At 40.2% G+C, this 27,992-nt stretch overlaps 1 protein-coding gene and 1 long non-coding RNA gene across 2 annotated transcripts; one reads left to right on the top strand and one right to left on the bottom strand.

The window, feature by feature from the left end:
* Nucleotides 1–49: 49 nt before the first annotated feature.
* ASAH1 (N-acylsphingosine amidohydrolase 1) lies at nucleotides 50–27,861 on the bottom strand. The gene is made up of 14 exons (XM_038399821.2): nucleotides 27,701–27,861; nucleotides 15,494–15,540; nucleotides 15,219–15,309; nucleotides 13,904–13,990; nucleotides 11,984–12,062; nucleotides 10,786–10,860; nucleotides 9,723–9,768; nucleotides 7,638–7,782; nucleotides 5,982–6,036; nucleotides 5,681–5,762; nucleotides 4,890–5,021; nucleotides 4,445–4,568; nucleotides 3,816–3,872; nucleotides 50–2,680 (listed from the first exon to the last, which is right to left on the bottom strand). Exons 1-14 carry the CDS (start codon nucleotides 27,770–27,772, stop codon nucleotides 2,591–2,593), a joined length of 1,182 nt encoding a protein of 393 aa, XP_038255749.1. The 5' UTR covers nucleotides 27,773–27,861; the 3' UTR covers nucleotides 50–2,590.
* Nucleotides 2,586–10,856, top strand: LOC122460014. The gene is made up of 2 exons (XR_006281030.1): nucleotides 2,586–2,715; nucleotides 10,585–10,856. It is a non-coding gene; the product is annotated as an uncharacterized LOC122460014 (long non-coding RNA).
* Nucleotides 27,862–27,992: the final 131 nt, after the last annotated feature.

Genomic DNA, 27,992 nt, shown 5'->3' with positions numbered 1-27,992 from the left:
TGGGAAAGAGATAAGGGGAAAAATATTCAAAGATATCCTTTTTATACAGTATAGTTTTTAGCAAACTGATTGGGATGGATTTTTTCCCATTTGACAAGTTTTTTAAAGAGTTTTTCTGAAAGCATTAAAATTGCTGGAGGCACTTAAGTCTCTCATTTCTAAAGGAATGTTACTTAAAGCACACAACAGTAGTTCAAATTCCAAAAGGTGGATGTTTCAGAAATTTGAGTTTGTGGAAAAATAGTTCTAATGGGAAGAGTTTGCAACCATATGTATAGGAGGTGATATGCCCATGATAATCACATGCATCAAGAGACTTGTAACTGTTGTAATGTAGGTTTATGGCTTCCACATACTAAGCTCTTGACCTATTGAACATCTAGTGTTGAGGTACCAATTTTTCATCTTTACAGCACTTTGCAAAGGAATGGAGTTAGGATAAGTTGCATGTAGCTGTCTGAGTCCAGTCAGTCATAGTGGGGTGTGAATTTAGCATCTGCAGGATCACCTTATTCTCAATATTTAATCCCCCTTAGTTCTGTTGTCTGATTTAAATTAAGCACTACAGTGAAGACTAAAACACACCTCACTTTTTAGGAATATTTTTGGCCATTGAATACAAAACATTGGTCTTCTCACACCATTAGAATATGGTCTAGTCTTTCCCACATTTGTATACACATTCCTCTTCACATTTGTTTAAATAGGACACTGGTTAAAAAAAAATCCCTGAAATGACAGTCAGCACTTTGTTATTGAACATTGCCTCTGTTTAGATGCAATTAAAACCTACTGAGTAGTCCCCTAAACCATTTTAATATATCCTGTTAAATCCCAATTTGTTTTATAGTTTGAGAATAGAAACCAGAGTTATAGTAGTAATCGCTTAGTTTGGTATACATGGCCTTCATCTTTATTAACTGTTGCAATATCAATAGTCCCCCCCAAAATTAAAATCAATGTTCAGATCTTCCATTTCTATGTGAGACAGGGGTTCTCTGAAACTTTTAAGACAGTATCAGGTGGGTGGGGGAAAGCCTCCAATGTGACCCAAGTATCTAGAGCACAAGTTAGTGTGTATGCTACTTCAGCTTTTTAAGTTGAAACTGTTTAAGTTGACCATTTTGAAGTGAAATATTTTGGCTTTTCATTTCAAAATTGTTTGTTCAGAAGTAGATATTTACTTAAAGGGTGAAACACCTAAAACCATTCTGAACAAAAAAGAGAAACACCCACCCAAAACAGAGAACCAAGAACAAAAAAAGTTTCACTTGAAACAGTTTTTTTGGGGATTTTTCAGTTCTGCCCAGGAACTGGGAAAAAACCAAACCCATTCACTCAGCTCTAGTAAGCATCTTAAACTTTTCCTTACAGTTTGAGTATTGTCCCAATTTACTAGTTCTGGTTTCTATAGTTCATTTGTCCTATGTAAGGATCTTTTTAACAACTGAGAAATAGAAACATTACTGGTCTTTCAAATACTTTATTGTAGTACACTGTACAGCTTTACATTATGGATTTATCTGCTAATTTAATAATTGGGGTTTGTGCTTCACAGGATAATTTCTCTACTTGATGCAAGTTTGCAATGTCCTATTTTCACTGCAAGTGACAGACTAAGTTATATTACATGTGTACATGGTGTCTTGTGCACCAGTGACTCATACATAGGCACTCTGGATGTCAAAATAGATAAGTATTTAGGAATATTGAGGAGTATTAATGTTTTGAAACATTTTTGTTAGAGTGCAAATGTCATGCCAAGGAAATAACGTGGGTAAAAGTCTCCCAAACACCAAGTCTACTTTGTCCCAGATCTAACAAGACATTTCCCAACAGCTTGTTTATTGTAATAGGAGCTACTTTATGGATAGGTCATTTTACACAGACATTTTAGAAATACATCCTTAATAATGATAGGTTTCAGAGTAGCAGCCATGTTAGTCTGTATTTGCAAAAAGAAAGAGTACTTGTGGCACCTTAGACTAACAAATTTATTAGAGCATAAGCTTTTGTGAGCTACAGCTCACCAATGAAGTGAGCTGTAGCTCACGAAAGCTTATGCTCTAATAAATTTGTTAGTCTAAGGTGCCACAAGTACTCCTTTTCTTTTATCCTTAATTGAATAGCTGCATTAAATATTCTTCCAAACTATATAAACTCTTAATTTGTTATTGTGAAAAGAGTAGCAGAACTCAACTACCTGTTTTACACTATTTCTAGTTCTCTCATGCTGTGAGGGTGCCATGCTAATGCAATTTTGTAGTTTAAAAGCATAATCTAAAGGAATTTTCTGATAGTGAACAATTGTAGTAACAAATTAAAAGGGACCAATAGGTAGGTGATTTACACTTACAGAAAAGATACTTGGAAGTAGAAACAAGAATGCTAGTTGTCTGAATGGTCAATAATTAAGGAAGCGGATGGATGACCTGTCCTATATTGGATCTACTCTTAGAAGCTCACAGATAGCTATCAAACTTCTGATGAAAAATCTATAGGCTGAAGAGCCCCTTTCCAGAAGTACAGTTATTTTTATTGAAGGGTATCCAATTCCAAGAGGCAGAGCTCATCCCAGATGGGTGAAGGATCACCATGGACTACAGGAACCTATGCACTCCCGCAGGTAACTTTCGGAACGGCCTTCTGAAACCTCCATCAGTGTTGTACACACCGTCAGCTGGCAAGAGAAAGGAAATTCATTTTAGCCCTCCTGTGATTCACATTTTACTTTCAGATCCTCTGTTTCTCAGTGACTGAGAACTATTTGGCTCTTTTAGCTTCTAATATTTCTAGCTGTGTATATTAGGTTTGTTTTTAGCAAAACATTAGGTGTATGCTGTAAGAGCAAAAATGATTGTTCTTGCCATCCACAGAGGTAAAAAGCCTATAGTCTAGCCACTATGATCAGTTATAACTAGATTTAATCCTAATCCCATTGAAGAACTGACAAGTATCCATTCTATATGTTAAAAGAAAAACTCTAGGCATGCTGGGAAGTAGCACCTTGAGCTGCAACCTGAAAGTTTTTAAAGAATTAAGTCTAAGTTATGTGGATTGCTAATTAACCAGTTTTGTACTATCCTTAATGAAGGCCCAGAACCTCTGAAATGTTTTTGAATCAGTGTATTTATAAAAGGAGACGTTATCCTAAAATTTACATCACCCCTATGAAAAATAAACTAAACACTTTTCATCCCTTGATCTGTGCTCCTTGACATTAGATTCCTTGCTCCTGGCACTAAGGAAGATAAGGTATATGTGATGAGTCACAATTTGTAAACAGAGTGGACCAGATTTATCCCTTGGATATTTAAACTCTAAATTTGTAACCGTGAATCTGACCTCATCCAAATCTCATGCTAAGTGTTTTTGCCTCTATTTACAGTTAGAAGTTTAAATGATTTCATATACATTTTGCAAGTGCCAGAGAACTTTGACTCCAACATATTTTGAAGTTTTACTTAGAAATCTCATGTCAGTACTCTCCTTTGCTTGTGTGATTTGACTGCTATTAGAAAGGATTAGGTGTTCATCCTTTTCTGAACAAGTTGGATTTTCTGCACATCTTCTTACTAAACTAGTGTAATTACATTCTCACTGATGTTTCAGTAGATGTCTTGCTGGTTATTCTTTTACATTTTCAAGACCAAGAATTATATTTTGGTAGAAATTGGAAACAAAAAATATTCAGAGATCAACCAGGGTCAAATTTAGCCTTAGCCATAAGTAGGTGAAACTCCACTGAATCTGGCCTAAAGTGATGTTGTGGAAATACATCTCCATTGCAAGAAATGTGAAAAAAAAAAAGTTACCTTATTTAAGATAGGTTTTGTGGAGAGAACATCATAGATGGTTGGTAGGGAGATGTTCTGAAAGTGATGAGTAGACTGCAGTTAGCTAGATTTATATTAGCTCACGTTTACATACAAATTATATAGCAAGATCATGCTGAGAACAGTAACCTATCATCTTTAACTTAAGCTATCAAGTTAAAGCAGACTGAAAGAATACATAACTCCCCAACCATCCTCCGGACAGAAGATAAGCAGGCACTAGAGCGAGGGCAGTTTTGTAGCATCTGACACCTGTAAACTCAGCTGTAGTTTTTGCTCGTAGATGAAGCAATCCCTGTATGTAGTTTAGGAAGTGTTTTTATATGATCAGTTGTACCCCAACCTGCTTGCACTGCTGAAGAAAAAAATACTTCAGAAATGTGAGCCTCAGGCTAGCCCAGGAAGAAGCCTCCCATTAAACCTAGCAGCAGCCAGCTGAGCTTTATTATACATACATGATATAGGCAAATTTGCATCACAAAGCCTTAGCTCTTCCTGTTACCAAGCAAATGCCCCGAACTGCCATGGTTAGTGCAGACCCTTACTATGAGGTGGCTTGAATTTGGATAATTTCAAAATACTAAATTAAGTTATTTTAAAATATTTACCTCTTGCTTTGTCTGGTTCATGCACTTCATTGCAGGTGTTCTACGGTCATCCAAGACAAGGGGAGCCTTCCAACGATCATAGTTTGTTTCCAACACATACCATGTGCCCCCGTTTGCATTAAGGCTTGAAAAGAGATGTAAATGTGTTACACTTTTCCCCCCTATGCTAACTGTATCTGTATCTCACTGACAGCACTAGTTAAAGAATGAGATTCCTGATTCCTGAGCAGATTAGTGAAATAGCCTTTTAGGATTATAAAAGCACTTTTTCCTGAATAAACCAGATACTATAACACCACTGCTTTTTGGATTAAAAGCTTTAAAAACTCTAATCAAGCAATAAGATTCTAGAGTCAGCTTGCTCTCTCAAGGAAAAAAGAACTCATCCATTAGACACAGGCACAGCTATGTCAATGGAATTTGTCTTGCTCTTAAGTGTACTTACTCCCAGACATCCAAGGCAGCTTGTCTGCTACGAGTGATCACACAGCCCTCTCCAGATTTGTTTCCTCCCAGTATGAAGTATGCTGGAGCCAGTAGTCTTGTTTTAACCAGCTGGTCCTTTGCTTCTTGATAACTAAATAATGCATGAGAAAAAAAAATGTAGTTCAACAAGACTTGTGCTTTAAGCCATACGAATACCCAAATATTGATGCTCAAAAAAGTATTTTCCATTATATCAGGCTTATTCAACAAGTAAACTTTAATAGAACTACATAAAGTAACAATACAGAGTATGTAGAAGTAAAAATTCTCCAATAGCAAACTGCTCATGTTTACAATTTGATTTGTATTAAAAAATCCTATAGTTTTCTGGGAGAAGTCTCCTGGATAGCTTTCTTTTAATTGATAAGACAAATGGGAACTTTTTTATAACCCACCTAGTGGGTTGCAACGAAACAAAGCATTTTTTCACCCCAATATGACATCCTAACTTAAGTTAGTGTCTGAAGAGGTTCTGTCATGATATGCTACTCGAAAGGTGGAAGTGGTCTTGTTAATTTTAGCTTCATTTAAGAAAACAAGGGCTCAAAAGAACCCATGCACATGCATGCCAGGAAAAGGTTCCTTTTCCAGCTTCTAAAAAAATCTACCACACATTTTCAAAATAGGCAGAGAAGTTTAATTTTCAAGCTTCTAATAAGAGATTAAAAAAAGAGTGGGGGGTTTCTAAATGTTAATATCCACAACACTACCACAAACAAACCCACTGGAAGATAAGCAGAAACATGTTACCTTGTACCATTCTCTAGCACAGTTCTGGTGAGGAAGCCCATCCACATACCATCTCTCCTCCCAAGAATCCACTCAAAGATTCCTGAAAGAAATCACCTGTTAACTTTTCTTCATAGAGACGCATAATCTTATTTCCCCTTGACTTTTATAGCTTCTACATACCTGGCATAGTCCCTAGCCTCAGCTTCTCTTTTCCCCGTCTTGTACATCGGACACCGACTTCAGTCTTTGTGAAAATTAGCAGATGCCCCTAAATTTTGAAAGCTTTGCTATATATTCAAGAAACAAGTCTGTTACTCACCAATGTAGCCACCATCAAGACTGAAGCGCTCATTCATTGTAAGAGTGAAAATTCCCTGGGAAACAGTAAACAAAATGAGTTAACTCCTTACAGTGTGTATGATAAACCCATTGTTTCATGTTCTGTTTGTGTATGTCAATCTCCCCTTTTTTTCCACCAAATGCATCCGATGAAGTGAGCTGTAGCTCACGAAAGCTTATGCTCTAATAAATTTGTTAGTCTAAGGTGCCACAAGTACTCCTTTTCTTTTTGCGAATACAGACTAACACGGCTGCTACTCTGAAACCTGTCATAATGAAGTGAAAGATACTCATTGCAGTGTCAGTAATTAGTAAAAGTAACACTGTACTTTAAGGTGGACATATAGCCTGATCCTGTAATCTGTTGTGTGAATATTCCCAGAAGATACCAGTGGAATTATTCATTGAGAAAGGAATCACAAAATTAGACATGTGCAGCAGAACCTCAATCTAGATGTGGGTAAGGCTGAACTGGAGATGGATCCTGGGGTTTGTAGCCTACTGTAGCAAGCCACGAAGATTCTGCTGTTGTGCTAATCCAATGCTGGGGTCATTCTCCCTTCAAACCACTACAGGAGCATCACATCAGCTACCTGCCAATAATGTATCCGACCTCCCTTTTAGCCACCTAATTAGTCTCCCAGAAGGAGACCAGACCTTAGGAAAGTTCCAGGCTTGAAGACTTGCCCCATGGCATGGTCACCGGTACCACACTTATAAATTATAGTTGCACATGAAACTACCAAGGTGCTTTAACCTGGAGGCTAATGCCTCAATTCCCCCAACCCCTTTTGTGTACTCCGCTCCTTCAGTGGGGTGGGAAGGGAACTCAACAGCTAAGGCCTAGACTCCAGAAGGTGGAGTTCACACTATATTGCTGGAGCTCATTTTACTGTGCTGGTGGCTAAAATGGTAGAGGAGAAGAGTAGGACAGAGCATGTGGAGAAGATCTGAGGTGATGGTAAAAAACAGGGAAGAGAGGAGGTGGAGATAAACGCCACCAGTTTGAGAAGCAGGGTATATGTTTATAGTCAGTGTTTAAAATCTAGATAAAGCCCAGATCTCAGCTGCCTGTAAATCAAGACAAATCAATTTAAAATACATGCCTTGTCTGGCAGGAAGAGAGATGAACACTAAGAACACTGACCAAGTTCAGCACTTCCTCTTTATGGGAATCACGGGTGATCTCATTTTTTGCTTGTTCACAAAGCTGCTCATCTAATTTTAATTTAATTTTTTTAAAGCCAAATCTGTGATACAAGACCGCATGATTCTGAATTTTGAGTGTGTGAAATTTTCCTTTAGCTATACAAGCAAGCTTTGAAGTTCGAGTATTTTATGTGGGTAATTTCCTTTTATAATGAAATTGTGCAAGTCAGTGGCATTTTCCAACAAGTATCCTTTCTTCTTCCATTCTTTGGAAGCGTACATTTCCTTCTCAACTATAAGTAAACTTGGAGGCTATAACTTGTGTAAAGGACTCAGTTACAAAAAGACGGGCAGTCTCTGAAGGTGATAAATGAACAAGTTTCAAACCTGTTCCTAACTGATCCTTGGAAGGAAGGCGAATCGTGCTCTAAAAAAAGGAAAATCTGATCCAGAAAGTTTTGTGGTGTTGCAAACAAAGAATACTTACTGGTTTGATTCCAGACACCATGCCCACATATCCCGCAAAGTTTGTAGACTTAAATACTGTTTTGTTATTTCTCTGGAAGTCCAGAGTCACCACTAAGGGCTTCAGTTCCTGAGTTATAATCCAGGAACTATTTTTTATGTCCCATCTACAGAAGGAAAGTGTGCATTATTAAGAAGACTCTGCTAACCCATGTTATTATATAGACTCCAACAACATTTAACTATGCATTAATGTACATAAACCCAATAAAACACTGTTCTTAATTTCACATTTAGCATTACTTTTAATTCCTTACTTCTAGCTAATCTATGCATGAAGAAAGTGTAAAGCAAATTTATAAAATGCAGTTTATGGGTGAATATATGGTTTTAAAGACCCAATATTGGCCCATACCCGATTGTTCTGTGCCAAACTGGACCTCTATGCAATACTTACCAAGCCACCCTAACCCTATTAGTAAGGAGTCATGAAGTGATCTCAACTGCCATAACAACTTCACCGCTTTTGGCAGAGATTACCTGGAATTCCAGGAGCTACTGAGACTTTTAAAGCACCCCAAAGATGTATACCTCTTGGTGGTCTCCGCCATGAGATTTGATCACCCTTTGTCCATCTTTAGTTTAAAAGTCTCAGCCAGGTCCCTATCTTATACAGACACTGAGAAAGCAAAGACGCAATATTATCAGGATTCATTAAAGAGACATAGGGGTTCTCTTTGTTGAAAACTGAAGGTACCAGAGTTTAAGTTCTTTGTGGGGAGGTTATTATTGATATTAGTCGAGGGAAATTTGAAAGATGCTGAGAAGCACTGATCAATGAAGCTCGAACAAAAGAGCCGAAGTTCTAATAAAAGTAAGACAACAGTAGTTATGGTTAATTTGTGGAGGTATTAGAAAAACCTAGATAAAACTGACATTTCAGAAGTGTAATGGGTGAATAAAATTAATGGAATTCTGAAATTCTTGGCTAGAGACACAGTTGGGAGGAAAACTACTGCCATACAATGGAGCTCACACTATTCAAACAAAATGAGTGGAAGGGAACATGATACAGAATCATTAGAAGATATACAATAGTGAGTAGACTCCAGCCTCTGGACAGACAGATTGTGAATGCTCAGAGAAGTCAAGAAAACAATTACCTGTACAATGATAACTGTTACCCAAATCTAAACTGAACTGTTTAGAGACATTTCTCAGAATATTACACAGTTGAGTCTCTAGTCCATCTGTCTATAAGCAGCAAGGTGTACTGTAGGCCTCAGATACTAGGGACATAACACACATGGATTATAATTATTTAACAAAAACTAAAAACAACCTGAATGTACAGTGATAGGCAGGTTAAACATATATATATTTTAAAAACAAAGCACATTAAGCAGCACCAGAGAAGTTTTAAGAGTGGTAAAATCTCACCCTTGTTTCATACTCAGTTTACTATTTATACTGTTTGGTTTGTATTTTTCTTAGCTCAGAGAATGTAAACTGGTCAAACTCTTGCACTAACATGTGGCAATATTTGGGATGCAAACTCTCCAAGAGAGTTTAGAAGAAGATTCCATGGAAACGTTTCTACTGATCTTAGGAGATGTAAAAGCTGAAGTCTGTTTGACCCAAGCTATCCTTTTAAGGAAACTCCATTCCAGAGTTCACACTGATGGTGCTGTTGTGGGGAGCACAGAGTGCAAGTGTTTCCAGCAACTATTCATGCCCATTCCCTGGTGTGTGTGAGGGGGTGGGGGGGAATTCACTTGAGCCATCTCTGGGGTTCTTCCATGCTAGCAGGACAAGATATGATTTTTTTTAAAAATGGAACAGCCATTTCTGCTAAGTATGGAAGAAGGATCATTTTACTACTTGAGGTAAAGAGCTGTACTCTTTCCCTGTACTAGTTTCATATACCAGCAATATACAGTGAAAAGTTAACTACAGTAACTAGTTGTGACAGACAATGTGTAAATGTTAAATTAATAGCTTGTACTGAAAAACAGCAGAGTAACATTCAAGCCTAGGTTGCTTTTAGGACTCTTATTTGGAATCATTCTATGATTTCTAACGGGCAGATAGACACACATGTACTTACCCCAGAAATAGTCCAAAATCTAAATTTCTAGCATGGTACAGCTTTCCTGGATTTAGAAGAGAAGTTATTTTAATATTTTTTAAAACAGGCATGTCTAGGGGGTTAAGGCTCTGACTAAAGAAAAACAGGCAAGCTGAACTCATAGCAGATTTTATAATTGGATGCTGTTGTGGATGTTCTTGCTATACCAATATGGATGCTAAGGAAGACCATTCTATATCAAGAATGATTAGGGAGACCAAATAAGCTACTTTTGCCAAAGATATTTGGAACAAATCTGCTTCTAAAGCTTTTCCTTTCTAAAATTTAATGTTTCCTAACCTTAGCGTTTTTTCTCTGACACTTGTCCTATTGTTTTCCATATCAAAATGGACTCCAATCCCCAACATTATTTGGGGATTAAAATACATTTCTCCCAGTTTTCCCATTTTTTTTTTTTTGAAAACATGGAATGTTATCAAATTAACATGATAGAACACTTGAGTGAATATGTAATCAGGTAACTTTAAAAATGCTGTGTCGTCTTGGAAAGGCATTTCAACTATCCTAGTAAATCTGAAACATAGGCAAAGTTATAGTAGTTTTCAGATTGCCAATAGTGTTTCAGAGTCCCTGGAATGATGAACCTGAAACCCTGTTCTCTCACATAGCAACTGAGAACACTGCAACTATGGAGTGATTTTTTTTTTTAATTCAGTAGGTATGAATCAGCCACTTAAAACGATTTTGGTTTAGAGTTATATAAATGCTGCTCATCACAGTATCTGAGCACCTTCCACATAAAGTGCCAAACTTGTACATACTGCTCTTCATCTGTAGATCACAACGTGTTTTAGTGTTAAATATCATCTAAACTTTCTAGAAGGGGAAAGTGAGGCAGGAAGCAGCAACCTTGAGTAAATCACTTCATCCAGCTGGACAGCAACAGAGCAAGGAACAGAAGGCAGAAATATCAAAGTTCCTAGTGGACTATTATCAAAGCTCAACCAAAAAGTATTTACACAGGACAAAAGCCATTGCTCTCATAAGATTCACAATAAAAGTGGTTAAGAACAGACTTTACCTGATTTGTCTTCTGCTACTATTGAAGTGCATACTGTAAAGATTTCATAGAAGATATTAAACAGAACAATTTCTCCTAGGGAAAAAAAAGGAGCATTCAATCAAAGTGCCAGACTGTCAATAAAAAGAGTAGCTATTAGAAAAGTCTATTGGAGAAAGGAGAATCCTACAGCACTACCGCTCTTTAGAATTTCAATTTGACTCTCAGGGTCTGAGTCAATGGCCAGTTCACTTAAAGGCAAGAGCCTCACGAGGTATAAGGAGCTTCAATATCTTGAAAACTAAACACGGGGACTAGATTCTCTTGCACCTATGTGCCCACCCAAAGCTGACACTGAAGATACAGCTTTCCTTGTTCAGCAACTTGCATCACACAAAATCTTCAACATAGCACTACTCATGCTGCTTGCACACTGCCAGGATTGTTGGGGGGAAAAGCACAGATCAGCGGTTTTCCTGATCTGCCTGGATTCTGGCAGAGAAAATGTAGTATCCAGAGATTCATTGTGGGAGTCTGCACACACATCTTACATCAGCATGTAGAGTACATATGCTGCATGCCTCCCTAGCACAGGTATAAACAGCAGTGTAGATGGTGAGGCATTGCTTAGGCAATTAAAGTCACATCTGAACCCTGTGGGTATGTACCCTACATGGCTCTCCACATGTCCAAGCAGCACCTCCCCAGTCTACAACGCTATTTTAGCAGTGTGGCTCTGGCAATGGGATGCCTTTCATTTGCATGTGTAGCTACACATTGCAGTGTGGATGCGGCCTGCTTTTTACTATGGCATGTAGCTACACAGCCTTTCTGGGGAGAAAAGGCCCACAAGCAATCCTACCCCTGTCCCTCTTGGCATGTTGGGAGTGGGTGTAAGGAAAGGCAAAGAACTCTCAAAGGAGTGATACAGCTTCTAGTAGTCCTAGATTGAGAGCCTCCATATCTCTCAGCAGAACATCTGCTTCACAAGGCCATCAGAGAGGGGGCATGGTTGGACAGAAGGGTTACAAGACACAATCTTTCAAGTGTCATTTGCTGTCATATTCCTACAGATGTGTTCATATAAAGCATAATTACATTACCAATTATATACTGAATAATTAGGTAGTGTAGGCTAATGTGATAAATGCACTGCAATTTTAAAGGGGGGAAAAAAATCAGTGATTCAGACATAGAACTGAAATGTTGAAATTATTACCCAAAGGAATGCCTGAAGCATTTGCAATCCCTTTGAGCTCTTCATTGAATGGGTAGGGAAGGGTGGAAATCAGCCGAACCTGGGGGACAAAAAACAAACAAAAAACACAACACACCAAACAAACCCATGACTTGTTTCAATTGTAACTGATTATGAATAATATCTTGGTCTCTAAACAGAGGCTCTCAGTCACATTTTTCTAGGCTGACACTGTAAAACTGGACACTGAATGTGCAAATATTTGAGGGGTTTGTGGAAAAAATTGAAAAGCAAGAAAGCACCTTAAGAATAAAAAGTAGTTTGTGCCCATCTCCATTATTTGAATATAGAGATTTTAATAATGTCCAGTTAATTTGAGACCCCAGACAGTAATGGGGAGATAAGTATAGTCTTGTTACTGTTAAGACCAAGACAAGTCCCAGGCACCATTCACAATAATGCTGATTAGGGGAATCCCTACCTACACCACCCATTCCCTGCCAGAGGCAAATTGGAGTGACATGAGACCATTGTAAATTGTGTAGAGACAGACCTGGCCACCTGCTGCCTTCAGGATGAGGCAAGCAGAGTTGTCTAATGTTATGTCTACACTGCAACAAAGAATGCTTCCCAGTCCAGGAAGACACACACAAGCTCTGCTTAAGATAACATGGCAAAGAATTAGCTGACCAGCTACAAGCCTGCGTGACCCCCGGGTCTGTACTTGGATGGCTAGCCTATATTGCAACATCCACTCTGCTCTTTTTAGCAGATTAGCTTGAGCACAGCTAGCGCATGTGGCCATGTCATCTTGCTCCCTGCTCAGGTCCTGTACCAAGTCTGGATCAACCAGGCTTGCAGGTTTGACCCAAAGGATCTAACTTTTAAGAGCAGACATAAAAGGCATTTCAGAATCACTAGAACTGTCATGTGGGTCTCCTTATCTTAAGAGTTTTAAAGATAATCATTTCAGTCAGTCTAGCAGCTGAGGAGGTCTACAAATTTACAAAGGATAAAAGGGAAATTGCAGTGTACACAGACATGTCTTACAATATGGATCAGCAGATTTATCAACACCACATCTGTAATTTCTCTTGCTTTTGTCCCTTTTACCCTTTGCAAAACTGCACACAGTAAAATGGTACTTTTAACTCTAGATACTGCTGCTGCTCAAAACTGTACCGTTTCAATTCAGTTTTGCCACACTAATTACTCTCAAATACTTCATATCTGCTAGTAGTTAAAGGGGAGGGGCCACAGTTTTGCTGCTAGTCCAGAACAATGGACTCTGATCAAGACCATTTGGTAAATTCCTAAGTGCTGTTGTGGTCAGACACTTGTCACATGCAGTGAACTAAAGGAACTGACTAAGAAGGAGTACAGCACAGCAAAAAAAACACCATTGCAGTAAGTCTGTTTTGTTAAAAAGAGACGAGTCATTTTCAATGGCATATGAATTTTCCTACTGGATAGGAAGACTAAGTTCAAACTTTCTTGAATTCATAAGAATTCCCCCAAACAGAACACCTGTGATTTTTTCCTCGGTTAATTATCTGGCTTCCAATAGAATTTAATTCCAGAAAATAAGTTTTCTAAACTAAAAGTATCTATCACATCTGAAGTCTTAGTCTCTGGATAAGTAATAGGCTTAATCTACAGCAAGGGAAAAGCTTTCTAACCATAAGGGTAGTTAATCTCTGGAATAGGCTTCCAAGGGAGGTTGGGGAATCCCCATCCCTGGGAGTTTTTAACAGGTTGGACAAACACCAGTCAGGGATGGTCTAGGTGTATTTGATCCTGTTTCTGTGCAGGGGGCTGGACCTGATGACCTTTCAAGGTCCCTTCCCACCCTACATTTCTATGGATTCTAGGACTCCATTCTGGAGGCTAGGACATGCAGTTTGATGTTAATAAAAAAAATTAGACACTGAAGATACTTACCAATTTAGTATCCACTATTTCAATTGCTTTGCCACTAGGGATGAATGCATTTGCTATATTTTTAATACTCTGAATTACAGTCTTCAACTAGAAAGGCAAAAATTTTAAGTTAGAGTTCAAGATTGTGATACTTTTGCATTTTAATATAGGAAATGATAGGAAAATGATAATCTGATGCTAGTGATGAGACAAACATTGCCAATCTCTGCAGCCATTTAAGAGTCCAATTCTGGAACCCTTACTCACTATCTTATTCACACAAGACGATAAGGGCCCTACTCTAAGAAACTTCTCAAGTATATACACTGAAAAAGCTTCAGATTTTCTCCACTTGAGAGCACATAACAAATGCAGCCCTGTTGTAAATGGTGCAACTCCACTGATTTGGTTTACATGGTTCAAGACGGAGTGAGTACAGTCTAAAATGTAGACCAGTGTTTTCAAGTCTAGCTAAAAACAGATTCCTAAAACCTGCATTTGGGCAAAATCAGAACTAGATTAGTTAGAGGTGATGAACAGTTCTAGCTGACACTGAAGTCAATGCAAGAAGCTCATGCCCAACACATCTGGGGGAAAAAGCCACTTCTAATTAGAGGCCTAAATAGAATTTTTAAGCCTAACTTTAGAGACTGGCAAATTTGAAAATTTGACACAGTTCCTTTTCTCTTTAGATTCAAACCAAAGACCTTAATATTGTTCAAGAGCTATTCCTACCCAATGGCTTATTAGATTGTTTGAATGAACCAAATTTAGTGACCTCTTTCCACACTAGAAAACTCCACCACAGTCAGTGCCCTTATACAGTGTTAGGAAGGCCAAAAACAATATGGTGATGAGGAATGGACTACCCATTCAGCACCAGAGTCAGTTTCTCCATATTAGGAAGGAGGCATACTGACTGGATTATATGGGGAAGTTAAGGCTACTGCCACTGTATCCTGTGTTTGTGGACTGAATACTTCAGCCCCCAGAAGGCTGTCACTCTGGCACAATTCCCCCGTAATAAACGTGTTTAGATTTGAAGAGGAAAAGAAAAATGAAGTCCACCTCAGGAAACACCACTCTTCAAAGTGTTCTAATTACAAGTTAACTTACCTTCTATTAAGTCAGATCTAGTTTGAGAACAAACATTTTGTAGGAAGAAAGTGTTTACTTAAGTCACCATTTTGTTTTTTTTTCTGGTCAAGACCTTAAGTCAGATCAGTTTAAGTACAGAAGACTGGAATTAGAAACATTAAATATTTCAGAGAAATTCTTCCCACTCCACGAAAAAGTTATTAAAGCTAAACTTAAGAGCAAAAGCTTTATTTCATACCTCTATTTTTTTGTCATTCATCAACGTATCCCATCTTATGCTGGGTGGTAAATCAAGATTTATGATGTATATAGGAACAGTCCCTTTGAATCTGAAAAATGAGTACCAAAGTTCATATTTATACAAGAACAAGGCCAAAACTATGGAAGAGATGTTTTCATTTGATTCTGTTATGTAAGCAAGCCAGAAGCTTAAACTGGCTTTTTTTTTTCCTTCCCAATTCACTGTTTTCCTGTAATGTGGTAGAAAGTGTAGTAGTAATTTGAGTTACTCACGTTGGTCCTGTAGGAGGATATGTTTTACTTCTGCAGTCTTCTCCAAACTAGAGAGAGAGAGAGAGAAACAATACTGTAAGAATACAAGGTGTTTTTTTTTTTAAACCAACTTCTTAGTTATCTGACTTTTTTGGTTTTAATATGTTATGTAGTCTTAGGTTTTTGGTCCTTTTAAATGAAGAATGTCCAGCTCCTCTGTGCCAGTACAGGTGCTTCCAGTTTGACTAATTAGGGGACCAGGTAGCACATGCAGCTATAAAGGATCAGGGAGAAGCACATAGGGAAGGCAGTCTCAGGGGGAAAGCTACAGAGGTGTTTACTGGCTGACCTCCCCAAGCTAGAGAGCTGAAGCCAAGGACCAGAGAAGACTGAAGGCAAATGTGCAACAGAGGGGTTTACCCAATGAGATCTACATGCTGGAAAGCTGGAAAAAGATTAACAGGACAGGAGTGAGGTATGTTCCTCTGACATGGATGAACTCCCAGCAGAGAGGAGTCCCTGCTGGGAATAGTGGGGTTTTACTCCAGGTGAAATGGTTGGGTGGCTGTCCTGGCAGAAGGCTAGGAGAGGACCAAAGAGGTACTGGGAGTGTGGTATGTGCTATGTCAATGGATTAGATGCACTGGTGTGATATAGATGGACTATGCTTTCGGACTTTTGTTTTGGAATATTTGCATGATGATTTTGTAATAAATGGGCCCCAAGGAGGGGTGGTGTTGAAGCAAGAGAGCCTGCTGAGGAGTCCTTAGAGGGCCTGACAGAGGAAGTGGGACAGTAACCCTGGCCTTAAGGTGCTCAGACATAAGGGGGTGCTTCGGGATAACAGGGAATCATTCATACTTTTATCATAAAGGGTAATATAACCAGTTGGTTAGCTGAGCAATCACAACAGGCTAGGGAAAAAATCCCATATTTTGGTAGTCCAAGCTGAACAAGTGAAATTATTATTGATTGCTTAGTGGACAAGCTAATGGCTTGCACTTAATCCTATATATTAACTGATTGCTCTGTAAATGCTAAGTGCTATCACTGGCACCTCTGATTACAGTAAGAGTATTCTGTTAATAGGTCAGAATAATTCAGAAGCGTTAAGTAAGTCACCACAAACGTGCAAGAAAGGCATGTAAGATAGTATCCCTGTCTTACAGATGGGCGGCAAAGGCACATACAAATTAAATGGTTTGCCTAAAGTCATGAGAGCTTGCTATATGGTACAGACACTTCCGACTGCTGACGTGAGCAGCTAAACTGGTGCTGAATATGACTTAAATGCAAGGTAGCCAAGGGCAACTACATTTGGCACCATTTAATTTTACATTCAGCACCAATACAGAAACTGATTAACTGCAAGCATAATCCCAAGCATATCAGCTGCACCTAATGAGTACTTTTTGTAGTATAGAGAAGTCTAGGAATCAGCATCAGGGTCAGAACCCAAGTCTCCCTGCTTCCAATCCTGTGCTGCACCAGCTATTCCACTCTGGCAACTCACCTCATTTGACTTGTAAGCAGTGGTGAGCTGGAGCCGGTTCTCACCGGTTCGCATGAACCGATCGTTAAATTTTGAAGCAGTTTTAGAACCAGTTGCTAACCTGCTTCCCTGCAGGGGGTGCTGAAGCTTTGATGGGCTCTGGCTGAGAAGTGATGCAATTCCTCCTCCAGCCGCCAGGGGCACTGCGGGAGCCATGTGGGCTGCTGCCTGGCCCTGGGCACAAGCCCTGTTGCTGCTGCTGCTCCCCTGGCCCTGGGGCTCCTGCTGCTGCCTGGAGGGTCCCCGGCTGCTCTACTGAGCCTGGGCTGCGTCCTGCTGCTCTCCCCATGAGTACCCACCACCCTGCCTGCAGCCAGCCCCTGTCTCCAGCCACTCCATGCCCCTGTCTGCAGCTGGCCCCATGTCCACTGGTGCCCTGCAGTTCCCAGAGCAGTAACCCTGCACACCTGCTTCAGTGAGGGGGGCAGGGAGCAGCTGGGACCACACATGTGCACATCCTAGGGTGACCAGACAGCAAGTGTGAAAAATCAGGACGGGGGTGGGAGGTAATAGGAGACTAAGAAAAAGATCCCAAAATCAGGACTGTCCCTATAAAATCGGGACATCTGGTCACCCTAGCACACCTCCAGGGAGTGGCGGGGACCCACACATGTGAAGTGGAGCTCATCTCTAGTTCAGGCCCATCTTTTTAAAAAAGAACTTTAGGCAGGGTTAACATACATCCGTATTTTCCCCGGACAGGTCAGGCTTTTTGGTTCTTAAATTGCCGTCCAGGAGGAATTTTTAAATTTAAAAAATTCCTCCTGGGAAAATATGGATGTACGGTAACCCTGTTGGTACAAAAAAAATACATACTAGGGCACATCCCTTAAATCAGAACTTTTTATAGGGAACTGGTTGTTATGATTTTGGCAGCTCATCACTGCTTGTAAGCATAGCCAGCTAACAGAAGTAATGGAAAAAAATTACCAGCTTGCTTCTGAGTTTTGTTTACCCAAGTACACACCACATTGCCCTACAGAACAAGTGCACACTACTAATAACATAAGTGCACCCTGAAGTGTTTTATGGGCACAAATGCCATTTACAAGTAAACAGGCAGAAGGTCAATTATTTGCAGTTTGATTGCATCAGTAAGAAAGATTGTTTGTCCTTGACAAATGGGCATACAACTCATTCAGACTAAACAACTGACAGCCAACATAGCAGTGTTCAATAATCTGGATAGAGATGCAAGTTGTCCTTGGGCAATTAGTCTTAAATTCCCTAGATTCATAGAATCATAGAATCATGAGTGTTAGAATCATAGAATATCAGGGTTGGAAGGGACCTCAGGAGATCATCTAGTCCAACCCCCTGCTCAAAGCAGGACCAATCACCAATTTTTGCCCCAGATCCCTAAATGGCCCCCTCAAGGATTGAACTCACAACACTGGGTTTAGCAGGCCAATGCTCAAACCACTGAGCTATCCCTCATAAATTCATAAATTCAAATAGCCTGTGACACTGTGCAAGACACCTTCCATCTTACAAGTTATTCTATGGTATCAATCACAGAGGAAGACAGGACATTTAAAAGCATTAAAGTTAATTCATACTTGTGCAATATAATTGGTGTGAGGATTTTTGATCTATAACAAATTAATCTAGCAGAGATTTTATACCTATCAGAGGTTACCCTTTGGCAGCTGCTTCTTACTCTTACCCTGTTGTCCTAGTCACAGCTAAGAACAGCCATCAGCAGAGTGCTGAATAAATGTAATACATTTGTATTCTTGCTGTTTGGGGTGATTGGGAAGAAGCTTTATGAAGGGAATCATAGCTCATGCTAGATGCGACTATAGGAAGTATGCAGATTCATGGGCATGAACATGATGTTGCACAGTTGTAATATCTTCCTAATTAAGACAAATGTAAAAAAATTTTCAAACTTAGAAGCTAACTACCAAATTAAGGAATCTGAAATAAGGAAGCTAGCTGGAGACATCAGATGACTGAGAAGGCTGTAAAGAGTCAGAATTCTCATGCACAAAGGAATTCTGAACAGCGAAACTGTCTTGTGAAACTTTTACATTTCACAATACTCAAAGGAAATATTTCATCATATGCATCTGTTTAACAGATAAAGCAAAATTAGGAATAGATCAGGCAGTTAGTACAGTGCCACTTCAAAAATAGATACCTGGCTGAAAAACATTGCTAAATAGACAAATATTCAAGTATCTCAAAATGATACATTGTTTTGTTGCCACCATTGTTTAAAAATATTATCCCTTCATAACAAAATTATAAAAGAAAATTAGGTAAATGTAAGTTTGCAGACTTCCAAGCAATGCACCCAAGTGCTTCTTAGTTATCTACTGTTAAGGCAAAAATGACAAATTTCAGTTTGGCTTTTTTTTTTTTTAAAGTGATAGCTGGATACTCCAGAATCCTTTTGTTGATAAGGTCAATATGGTAACCTAAGCTGTCTATATTAGTTGAGGAAATATTATTGCCTCTAGCAAATTGAAAATAGGACATTAGCTTGAAATTCAATTTTTTTTAAGTTTGGTGTTTCAAATCCTACATATGTTGCTATATCCCCTAGCTAATTTTGCCTATTCCATAATCGCTTTTACAAGACTTCCCCTTTCTTTGTGTACAATAACCCACATAGTCAAAGGGGGGTGTGGCATGGGTGGATGAAACTGTCCTTTATATCCAGACCTGACTTTTCTCTAGTCTTTCAGTTATAGTCAGTGTGTGTTATATCACAGTTAGTTAAAACACCACCCTTTTAAAATAAGTTCAGTTCAAGAAAATAGACAAGTTTCTAGGTGGAAGGTTACAAACATAGCCTTCCATTCATGAACCAACACACACTGCTGTTTCCAGATCTTCAGACAGTTCCAGAGCATCTACTATTCACAGCTTTCCTAAGCAAAAAGCATGAAATTGACAAGACTGATAAGTTTCATTGCTGCTGTGCAGAAGCTTCTCTGGAGCAGTAGTGAAATTGACATTTCCCAGCAACAGAATGAAATTAGGAGCAGGTCTGGAGCTATTACTATGGTAAGGGAGACCCTTTCCTTCACAACTATCATGAAGCTGGAGGAAGGATAGAGGAGACACCCTGTCCTCTCAACAGTCAGGCTGCTCTTAGTAGACAGATCTTCACTTTCAGAAGCCATGAAAGTGGGCTTCAGGTATGTCAGACACTTAGAGGCCGCTACAAAAAGCGGAGCCTGGAAGCAGGGGCCTGAAGCAGCATCTTGTTAAAAATTCCTATATTTTCCTCTCTCAATAGCTAGGGAATTTTGGTTGAAGATAGGATAGCTTCTTGCTTGGACATTGGCCCAGACAGGCTGCATCTTTTTTATCAACCTTTTGCTACCAGGTTTTGTTTTGATTGTTAGATGTCGAGTAAAGTTTTTCCAAATCTAATGTGTACATGAATGTATGTGAGGGTGCGTGGCAGTGTAAGTTACAGAAGAGAAATACAATAGATCGTGGAGGAGAAGCGGAAGGAAAAGATATAATGGAGGAAAGAATGCAATGCAGGGAAACAGGTAAAATGGCTGAAAACATAAAAAAGAAACCATGATCAAAGTGAGTGAAGCCAAGTTACAAAGAAAGGGAGTCCAAAAAAAAATCAGCCATCCATTTACTCAGTTTATTAAATGGAAAGTGACAGTTGCATTTAAATACAGAATATAGCTGTTTTAGTTCTTGTAAATTTCAGAAAACATGGCGCCACAAATTTGTCACTGTAGAGTAGCATTAGTGCCCAGATTAGTAACAGTTGGGTAAATTTTTCAAGCCCAGCCTATTTACATTTATAAAGTTCATCGGGACATTTAAATTGTCCATTCTGAGCATTCCAAGCAACAGGGATTTCATCGTTGCCTTGGAAGAATATTCTGTACTCCAGAATTTCTGGAAATTTTCCTCACTACTTAGTCTAAGATTTCCCTTACCTAACCCTATTATTCCTAGTAATCTCCCTTTGCATTACTATAACTTTGAATAGTATTTTATAGATTAAAGATATTAAAGCTATCAGACTAATTGATATTCAGCATCTTTTTTGTAACCAAAGACAGTTTAGAATTTGATGTTCCATAAAACAGTTTCTTTACCTCTCCCTTTACAGGGCAGTATTCTGCCATACTGTAATAATCCTACTGACGTTTTTCATCCTTCCAAATAATAGTAACAAGTAATACAAAACGTAACAACTGCAGACAATGCAGATATGGCAAGTGAGCCCAATTTTCTTTTGCTTTTAGTTCTATCTAAATTGAAATTGCAAGACCAAGTTTAGCCCTCAGTTACATGTGTACAACCCACTGAAAGCATTCAGTTACAACTTGTGCAATTCTCAATACAATGGGGTTACACAGCTGTAACTGAAAACATGTCCCCTATAGGATATTACCAGTGACAAAAGAAACCAGCTTGATTGCCAGTGGTATGAAGTATACTTTAACCTAATGCTTCTGCATCAAATCAAGAGAAACTTGAAGCTCTTTACAAGAAACTGAATCACCCAAATTAAGTTATATAGTCATCCACTTCACCACCAATTCTCCCACCACACCTCTAAATAGCCTACCCCAATACATTTTCACACTAGTGCCTCTAAACCACTACAGCAGCATGCTCCATGTCAATATGGAGCCCCAAGGATAAACCTGTGTGCCGTCAACTACAAGATCAGAATCTAAGAATCTGGCTGGATTTTTAGATCCCCTTTGCCTCCCTTCAATTACCTTTGCAGTACTTTCATTATAAAGTATTACAAATATTTGTTGTACTGGTGAAGGCCACATTTCATATTTTAAAAAGGTATGATCACTTGTTTAACAAGACCTTGCGGTTACATCAAAACATGTATAAATTAGAGTTTCAGTATGTGAGCTCATTCATATGCAATGTTCTAATAGTATTCTGTATCAAGCATGCCTAGAGGAAAACAATCAAAATGAGGAACTCTGCTTACAATGTATTCAGGCCATACATAGCAGGTCTTCAGACAAAAGTGCGTCATTTCAGTGTTTTGAAAGGCTACAGTGGTAGAATTAAGGTTCACTTGAAATCATAGAATATCAGGGTTGGAAGGGACCTCAGGAGGTCATCCTGCTCAAAGCAGGACCAATCCCCAACTAAATCATCCCAGCCAGGGCTTTGTCAAGCCTGACCTTAAAAACCTCAAAGGAAGGCGATTCCACCACCTCCCTAGGAAACGCATTCCAGTGCTTCAGCAACCTTTTAGTGAAAATTTTTTCCTAATATCCAGCCTAAGCCTCCCCCAATGCAACTTGAGACCACTATTCCTTGCTCTGTCATCTGCTACCACTGAGAAAAGTCTAGAGCCATCCTCTTTGGAACCCCCTTTCAGGTAATTGAAAGCAGCTATCAAATCCCCCCTCATTCTTCTCTTCTGCAGACTAAACAATCCTAGTTCCCTCAGCCTCTCCTCACAAGTCATGTGTTCCAGTCCCCTAATCATTTTTGTTGCCCTCCACTGGAAGCTTTCCAATTTTTCCACATCCTTCTTATAGTGTGGGGCCCAAAACTGGACACAGTACTCTAGATGAGGTCTCACCAATGTCAAATAGAGGGGAACGATCACGCCCCTTGATCTGCTGGCAATGCTCCTACTTATACAGCCCAAAATGCTGTTAGCCTTCTTGGCAACAAGGGCACACTGTTGACTCATATCCAGCTTCTCGTCCACTGTAACCCCAGATCCTTCTCTGCAGAACTGCTGCCAAGCTATTCGGTCCCTAGTCTGTAGCGGTGCATGGGACTCTGCATTTGTCCTTGTTGAACCTCAGATTTCTTTGGGCCCAATCCTCTAATTTGTCTAGGTCCCTCTGTATCCTATCCCCACCATCCAGCGTATCTGCCAGTCCTCCCAGTTTAGTGTCATCTGCAAGCTTGCTGAGAGTGTAATCCACGCCATTCTCCAGATCATCAAAGATATTGAACAAAACCCGCTCCAGGACAGACCCTTGGGACACTCCATTTGATACCGGCTGCCAACTAGACATGGAGCCATTAATCACTACCTGTTGAGCCCGATGATCTAGCCAGCTTTCTATCCACCTTATAGTCCATTCATCCAACCCATATTTCTTTAACTTGCTGGCAAGAATACCTTGGGACACCGTATCAAAAGTTTTGCTAAAGTCAAGGAACAACATGTCCACTGCTTTCCCCTCATCCACAGAGGGAGTTCTCGTCATAGAAGGCAATTAGGTTAGTCAGGCATGACTTGCCCTTGGTGAATCCATGCTGACTGTTCCTGATCACTTTCCTCTCCTCTAAGTGCTTCAAAATGAATTCCTTGAGGACCTACTCCATGATTTTTCCAGGGACTGAGGTGAGGCTGACTGGCCTGTAGTTTCCTGGATCCTCCTCCTCCTCCCCTTTTTTAAAGATGGGCACCAGATTAGCTTTTTTCCAGTCATCCGGGACCTCCCCGATCACCATGAGTTTTCAAATATAACAGCCAATGGCTCTGCAATCACATCTGCCAACTCCTTTAGCAACTTGTGCTCATCCAGCTTTTCTAAATAGTCCCAAACCACTTCTTTCTCCACAGAGGGCTGGTCACCTCCTCCCCATGCTGTGCTGCCCAGTGCAGTAGTCTGGGAGCTGACCTTGTTCATGAAGATAGAGGCAAAAAAAAGCATTGACTACATTAGCTTTTTTCCTCATCCTTTGTCACAAGGTTGCCTCCCTCATTCAGTAAAGGGCCCACACTTTCCTTGACTTTCTTCTTGTTGCTAACATACCTGAAGAAACCCTTCTTGTTACTCTTAACATCTCTTGCTAGATGCACCTCCAGGTGTGATTTGGCCTTCCTGATTTCACTCCTGCATGCCTGAGAAATATTTTTATACTCCTCCTTGGTCATTTGTCCATTCTTTTTTATTTAAGATCAGCAAGGATTTCACTGTTAAACCAAGCTGGTCGCCTGCCATATTTACTATTCTTTCTACACATCACGATGGTTTGTTCCTGTAACCTCAATATGGATTCTTTAAAATACAGCCAGTTCTCCCGGACTCCTTTCTTATGAAAGAAGAAAACTTACCTAGACCACAGAAAGTCATAAAAGGAAGCAATTGTTCTGTTGTAAGTTGCTGTGGACTAGGGAGAAGAAAGTCAAAGTGGACTCTTCTAAAACAAAACTTAACTATACTGGCAGAAAGAACAGGAGTACTTGTGGCACCTTAGAGACTAACAAATTTATTAGAGCATAAGCTTTCATGGGCTACAGCCCATTTCATCAGATGCATAGAATGGAACATATAGTAAGAGAAAATATACACATCTTTTCATACAGATAAATTGAAGTTCCACACAAACTGAGAGGCTAATTAGTTAAGATGAACTGTTACTAGCAGGAGAAAAAACTTTAGTGATAATAAAGATGGCTCATTTAGACAGTTGATAAGAAGGTGTGAGGATACTTAACTTAGGGAAATAAATTCAATATGTGTAATGACCCAGCCACTCCCAGTCTCTATTCAAATCCAAGTTAATGGTATCTAGTTTGCATATTAATTCAAGATCAGCAGTTTCTCTTTGGAGTCTGTTTTTGAAGCTTTTCTGTTGCAAAATTGCCACCCTTAAATCTTTTACTGAGTGGCCAGAGGCTGAAGTGTTCTCCTACCAGTTTTTGAATGTTATGATTCCTAATGTCAGATTTGCGTCCATTTATTTTTTTGCGTAGAGACTGTCTGGTTTGGCCAATGTACATGGCAGAGGGGCATTGCTGGCACATGATGGCATATCACATATTGGTAGATGTGCTGGTGAACGAACCCTTAAGGCATGGCTAATGTGATTAGGTCCTATGGTGTAGCCCATGAAAGCTTATGCTCTAATTAATTTTTTAGTCTAAGGTGCTACAAGTACTCCTGTTCTTTTTCCAGATACAAACTAACAGCTGCTATTCTGAAACCTGTCATTATATTGGCAGAGATTTTAAAGCTATCCTATTGAAAGTCAATGGGACTTCTCCTCATGAATTCTTTATTCTTAGTAGTAGAGATTTTCAGCAATCCTTAGGATTGTTTGATATATTTTTTCTTCTAAAATACAGTACAAATTTGTTATGCTACTAAACAATTAGTTTATATAAAATGGCTTCCAATTTTTAAACATCTACTTAATAAAATCCATTTGGTATTCAGTCACTAAAAATAAGTTTGTAACCATACTTAATGGTTTAAAAGGAAATGCTCTTAAATTCTCTAGTTATATAACACTACAGATAAATATGGCATGCAATCCTCTTGAGATTCCCCCTCCCCCTTAACATTTTAAAGCTATTGGTATATTTGTGCGTAGTCCTGCAGTATTTCATCAAGAAGCCTTTGCCAACTTTCATACAAGAAAAACAAACGGAAAGTCAAACATATTAAGTAAATAAAATATGCAAACTAATCATTGCAAGCACAAGGAAAACTGCCAGGGCAATAGCTTATCAATCAAGTAATTTGATATATAAATAAAGGGCCTCATAGTCCATTACTGAAATTTGTTAAATTTAAATATTTTTAAAGTGGTTACATATGATCTAAAATTAACATATCCAGGACTTAACATAGTGCACTGCACAGTTGAGCAGCAGCAGCTATAATTCATAAGGCATCCACTTGTTGCATCTTGTCTTTAATTAGGCCAAAGTGCTGCAAATACTGACTACACAGGTGAGTTACCTTACACAATTAGTAGTCTTGAGTTCTGGCTACTCACATATGCAAAGTTAAGTTACTCACATACAAACGTTTGCAAGATGGGGCTTCAGGATCACATCCTTCAGGACAGGAATTTAAGTTTACTGTTTGCACAGCTCCCAGCCCAATAAGGTCCCAATTCTGAATGAGGTCTCTAGAAACTACTGTAATCCAAACATTACAATTTTTCATCTCAAAGTATCCCAAAGCACTTCACAAATGTGTACATGCAGCTCACTTCATCTACTACTGAAATGAAGTTACAGGTATTGAGAGGATTAATTCAGGTGTACAAAGGTTACAAAAGTTACAGGTTTCAGAGTAGCAGCCCTGTTAGTCTGTATCCGCAAAAAGAAAAGGGATGACTTGTGGCACCTTAGAGACTAACAAATTTGAGCATAAGCTTTCGTGAGCTACAGCTCACTTGCTGCATCAGGCTACCATAAAAGCCAATTTGTGTAAATTTATCAGCTAGGAGTTTAACTACCTTGGACAGATTTCTGCTATTCTGGGCTATTGCCCAAACTTTCAAGTGTTTTCTTTCCCCACTGAAGAAAATCCAAGCTTCAATTCAGAAAAGTTCCTTGGGACACTAACTTCAGTGGAGTTTTTAGAGAAAGTTGGGTCTTACAAATGTTCTCCCATAGGCCACCACCACTGTTTTTCTGTGTATTATCTTGTCTGTACATTTCCTAACCCAGGGAACATGTTAACTATGTTTTGTCAAATGAAGTAGAATAATAAATACTACTGGTTACTCCTAGAGGACCTCATTTAAATACAGATTTGCTTCCTATACCTTCTACAGAGAATCAAGTTTTCCCCAATGAAGTTCTGCACATTTAAATCACCCTGCTTAAACAACAAGACCACTGGTTCAGGGCATCACTAAACAGAGTAAACAGCCCCAACCACTTCCTGCTTTAGGGAATAAAGCTGTACATTATAAATAACCCACAAAGAGTGGTTTGGGGCAAACAGGTAAGAAGAGAGGAACCTGTAACTTCAGCAGCCCACAAAACAGGATGAAAAGCAGTTGATCTTACTGTAGATTATACAGTACCCCTTTCTGCACAGCAATACACCAAGCACCATCATCATTAACAAGGGCTACAGTTCATGAGCTTGGCCACCTAGAATTCAGTACCTAGGTAATCACAGGTTTCAGAGTAGCAGCCGTGTTAATCTGTATTCGCAAAAAGAAAAGGAGTACTTGTGGCACCTTAGAGACTAACAAATTTATTAGAGCATAAGCTTTCGTTGAAGTGAGCTGTAGCTCACGAAAGCTTATGCTCTAATAAATTTGTTAGTCTCCAAGGTGCCACAAGTCCTCCTTTTCTTTTTGCGAGTACCTAGGTAAGTGGCTTAACTTTCAGACCATTCAAGCACCCTCCGCCTCCCCTGAGGACAGAGAAGAAGATACTAAGAGAAGCAGTCAGGGGCAATGCGGCTGGGCAATGCTAGAAGGTCAGGCTGCAGTTTCGGGAACCCCACTCTGAAAGTTTAGACCAATACTAATTACAAGAACTGAAACCAGCTTGACTCCCAGGATCCTAAGCCTCCCACCTACTTGCTACTAACCCAGGCGTGGCAGCCCACTAACTCCTCTCTCAGCCTGGGGCGCTGCCTTGAAGAGCGAGGTGCGGCCCATGCGCACAGCTAGTACCGACAAGGCTCCGCGTCCTGCGTCCTCCGTCCTCCGCCGGGGACCCAGAGACCGAATCAGGCGAGGGCCGCCCCTGCCTGAGAGGGGAGCGCTGCAGGTGGCACAACCCCAGCGAGTGCCCGGGCCGGGGAGGGCCACGCTCCCTCCCGCAAGCAGGGGCAGCCCTCGCCCGGCCCGGCGCAGCTGCAGTCCCCCCCCCGCCGCCGGTGAGGCTCGGAGAGGGGCGAAGCCCCGCACCTCCAGCTGCCGCCCGCGGGGAGTTGCCCTGCAGCCTGCCCCCCCCCCGTAGCAGCCCCCCAGGCCCCGCTCACCGGGTCCTCGGCCAGCGCCGCCAGCGCCGCGGCGGCAGCGACCGCCAGCAGCGGCCAGCGCGAGACACTCATCCTGCTGCTGGGCCCGCGGACTGAGCCGACACGCGCAGGAAGCGGGAGAAAAGCGGCATCATGTGACGCGGCCCTCAGACCACACCACCCACGCCCAGGGTGTGGCGCGCCACGTGACTCATCATCCCCCGGAAGGTACCACTCAGGGGGGAGGGGGGAGAGAAAGCGAGGGGAGGTCTGCTGGCACCCAGCGAGAAGCAAACAAGGGGCAGTGCAGGAG

This window comes from Dermochelys coriacea, chromosome 4 (assembly GCF_009764565.3).
Source record: "Dermochelys coriacea isolate rDerCor1 chromosome 4, rDerCor1.pri.v4, whole genome shotgun sequence".
NCBI lineage: Eukaryota > Metazoa > Chordata > Testudines > Dermochelyidae > Dermochelys > Dermochelys coriacea.
The sequence above is the reverse complement of the archived record's forward strand: the minus strand, read 5'-3'. Positions and strand labels throughout refer to the sequence as shown.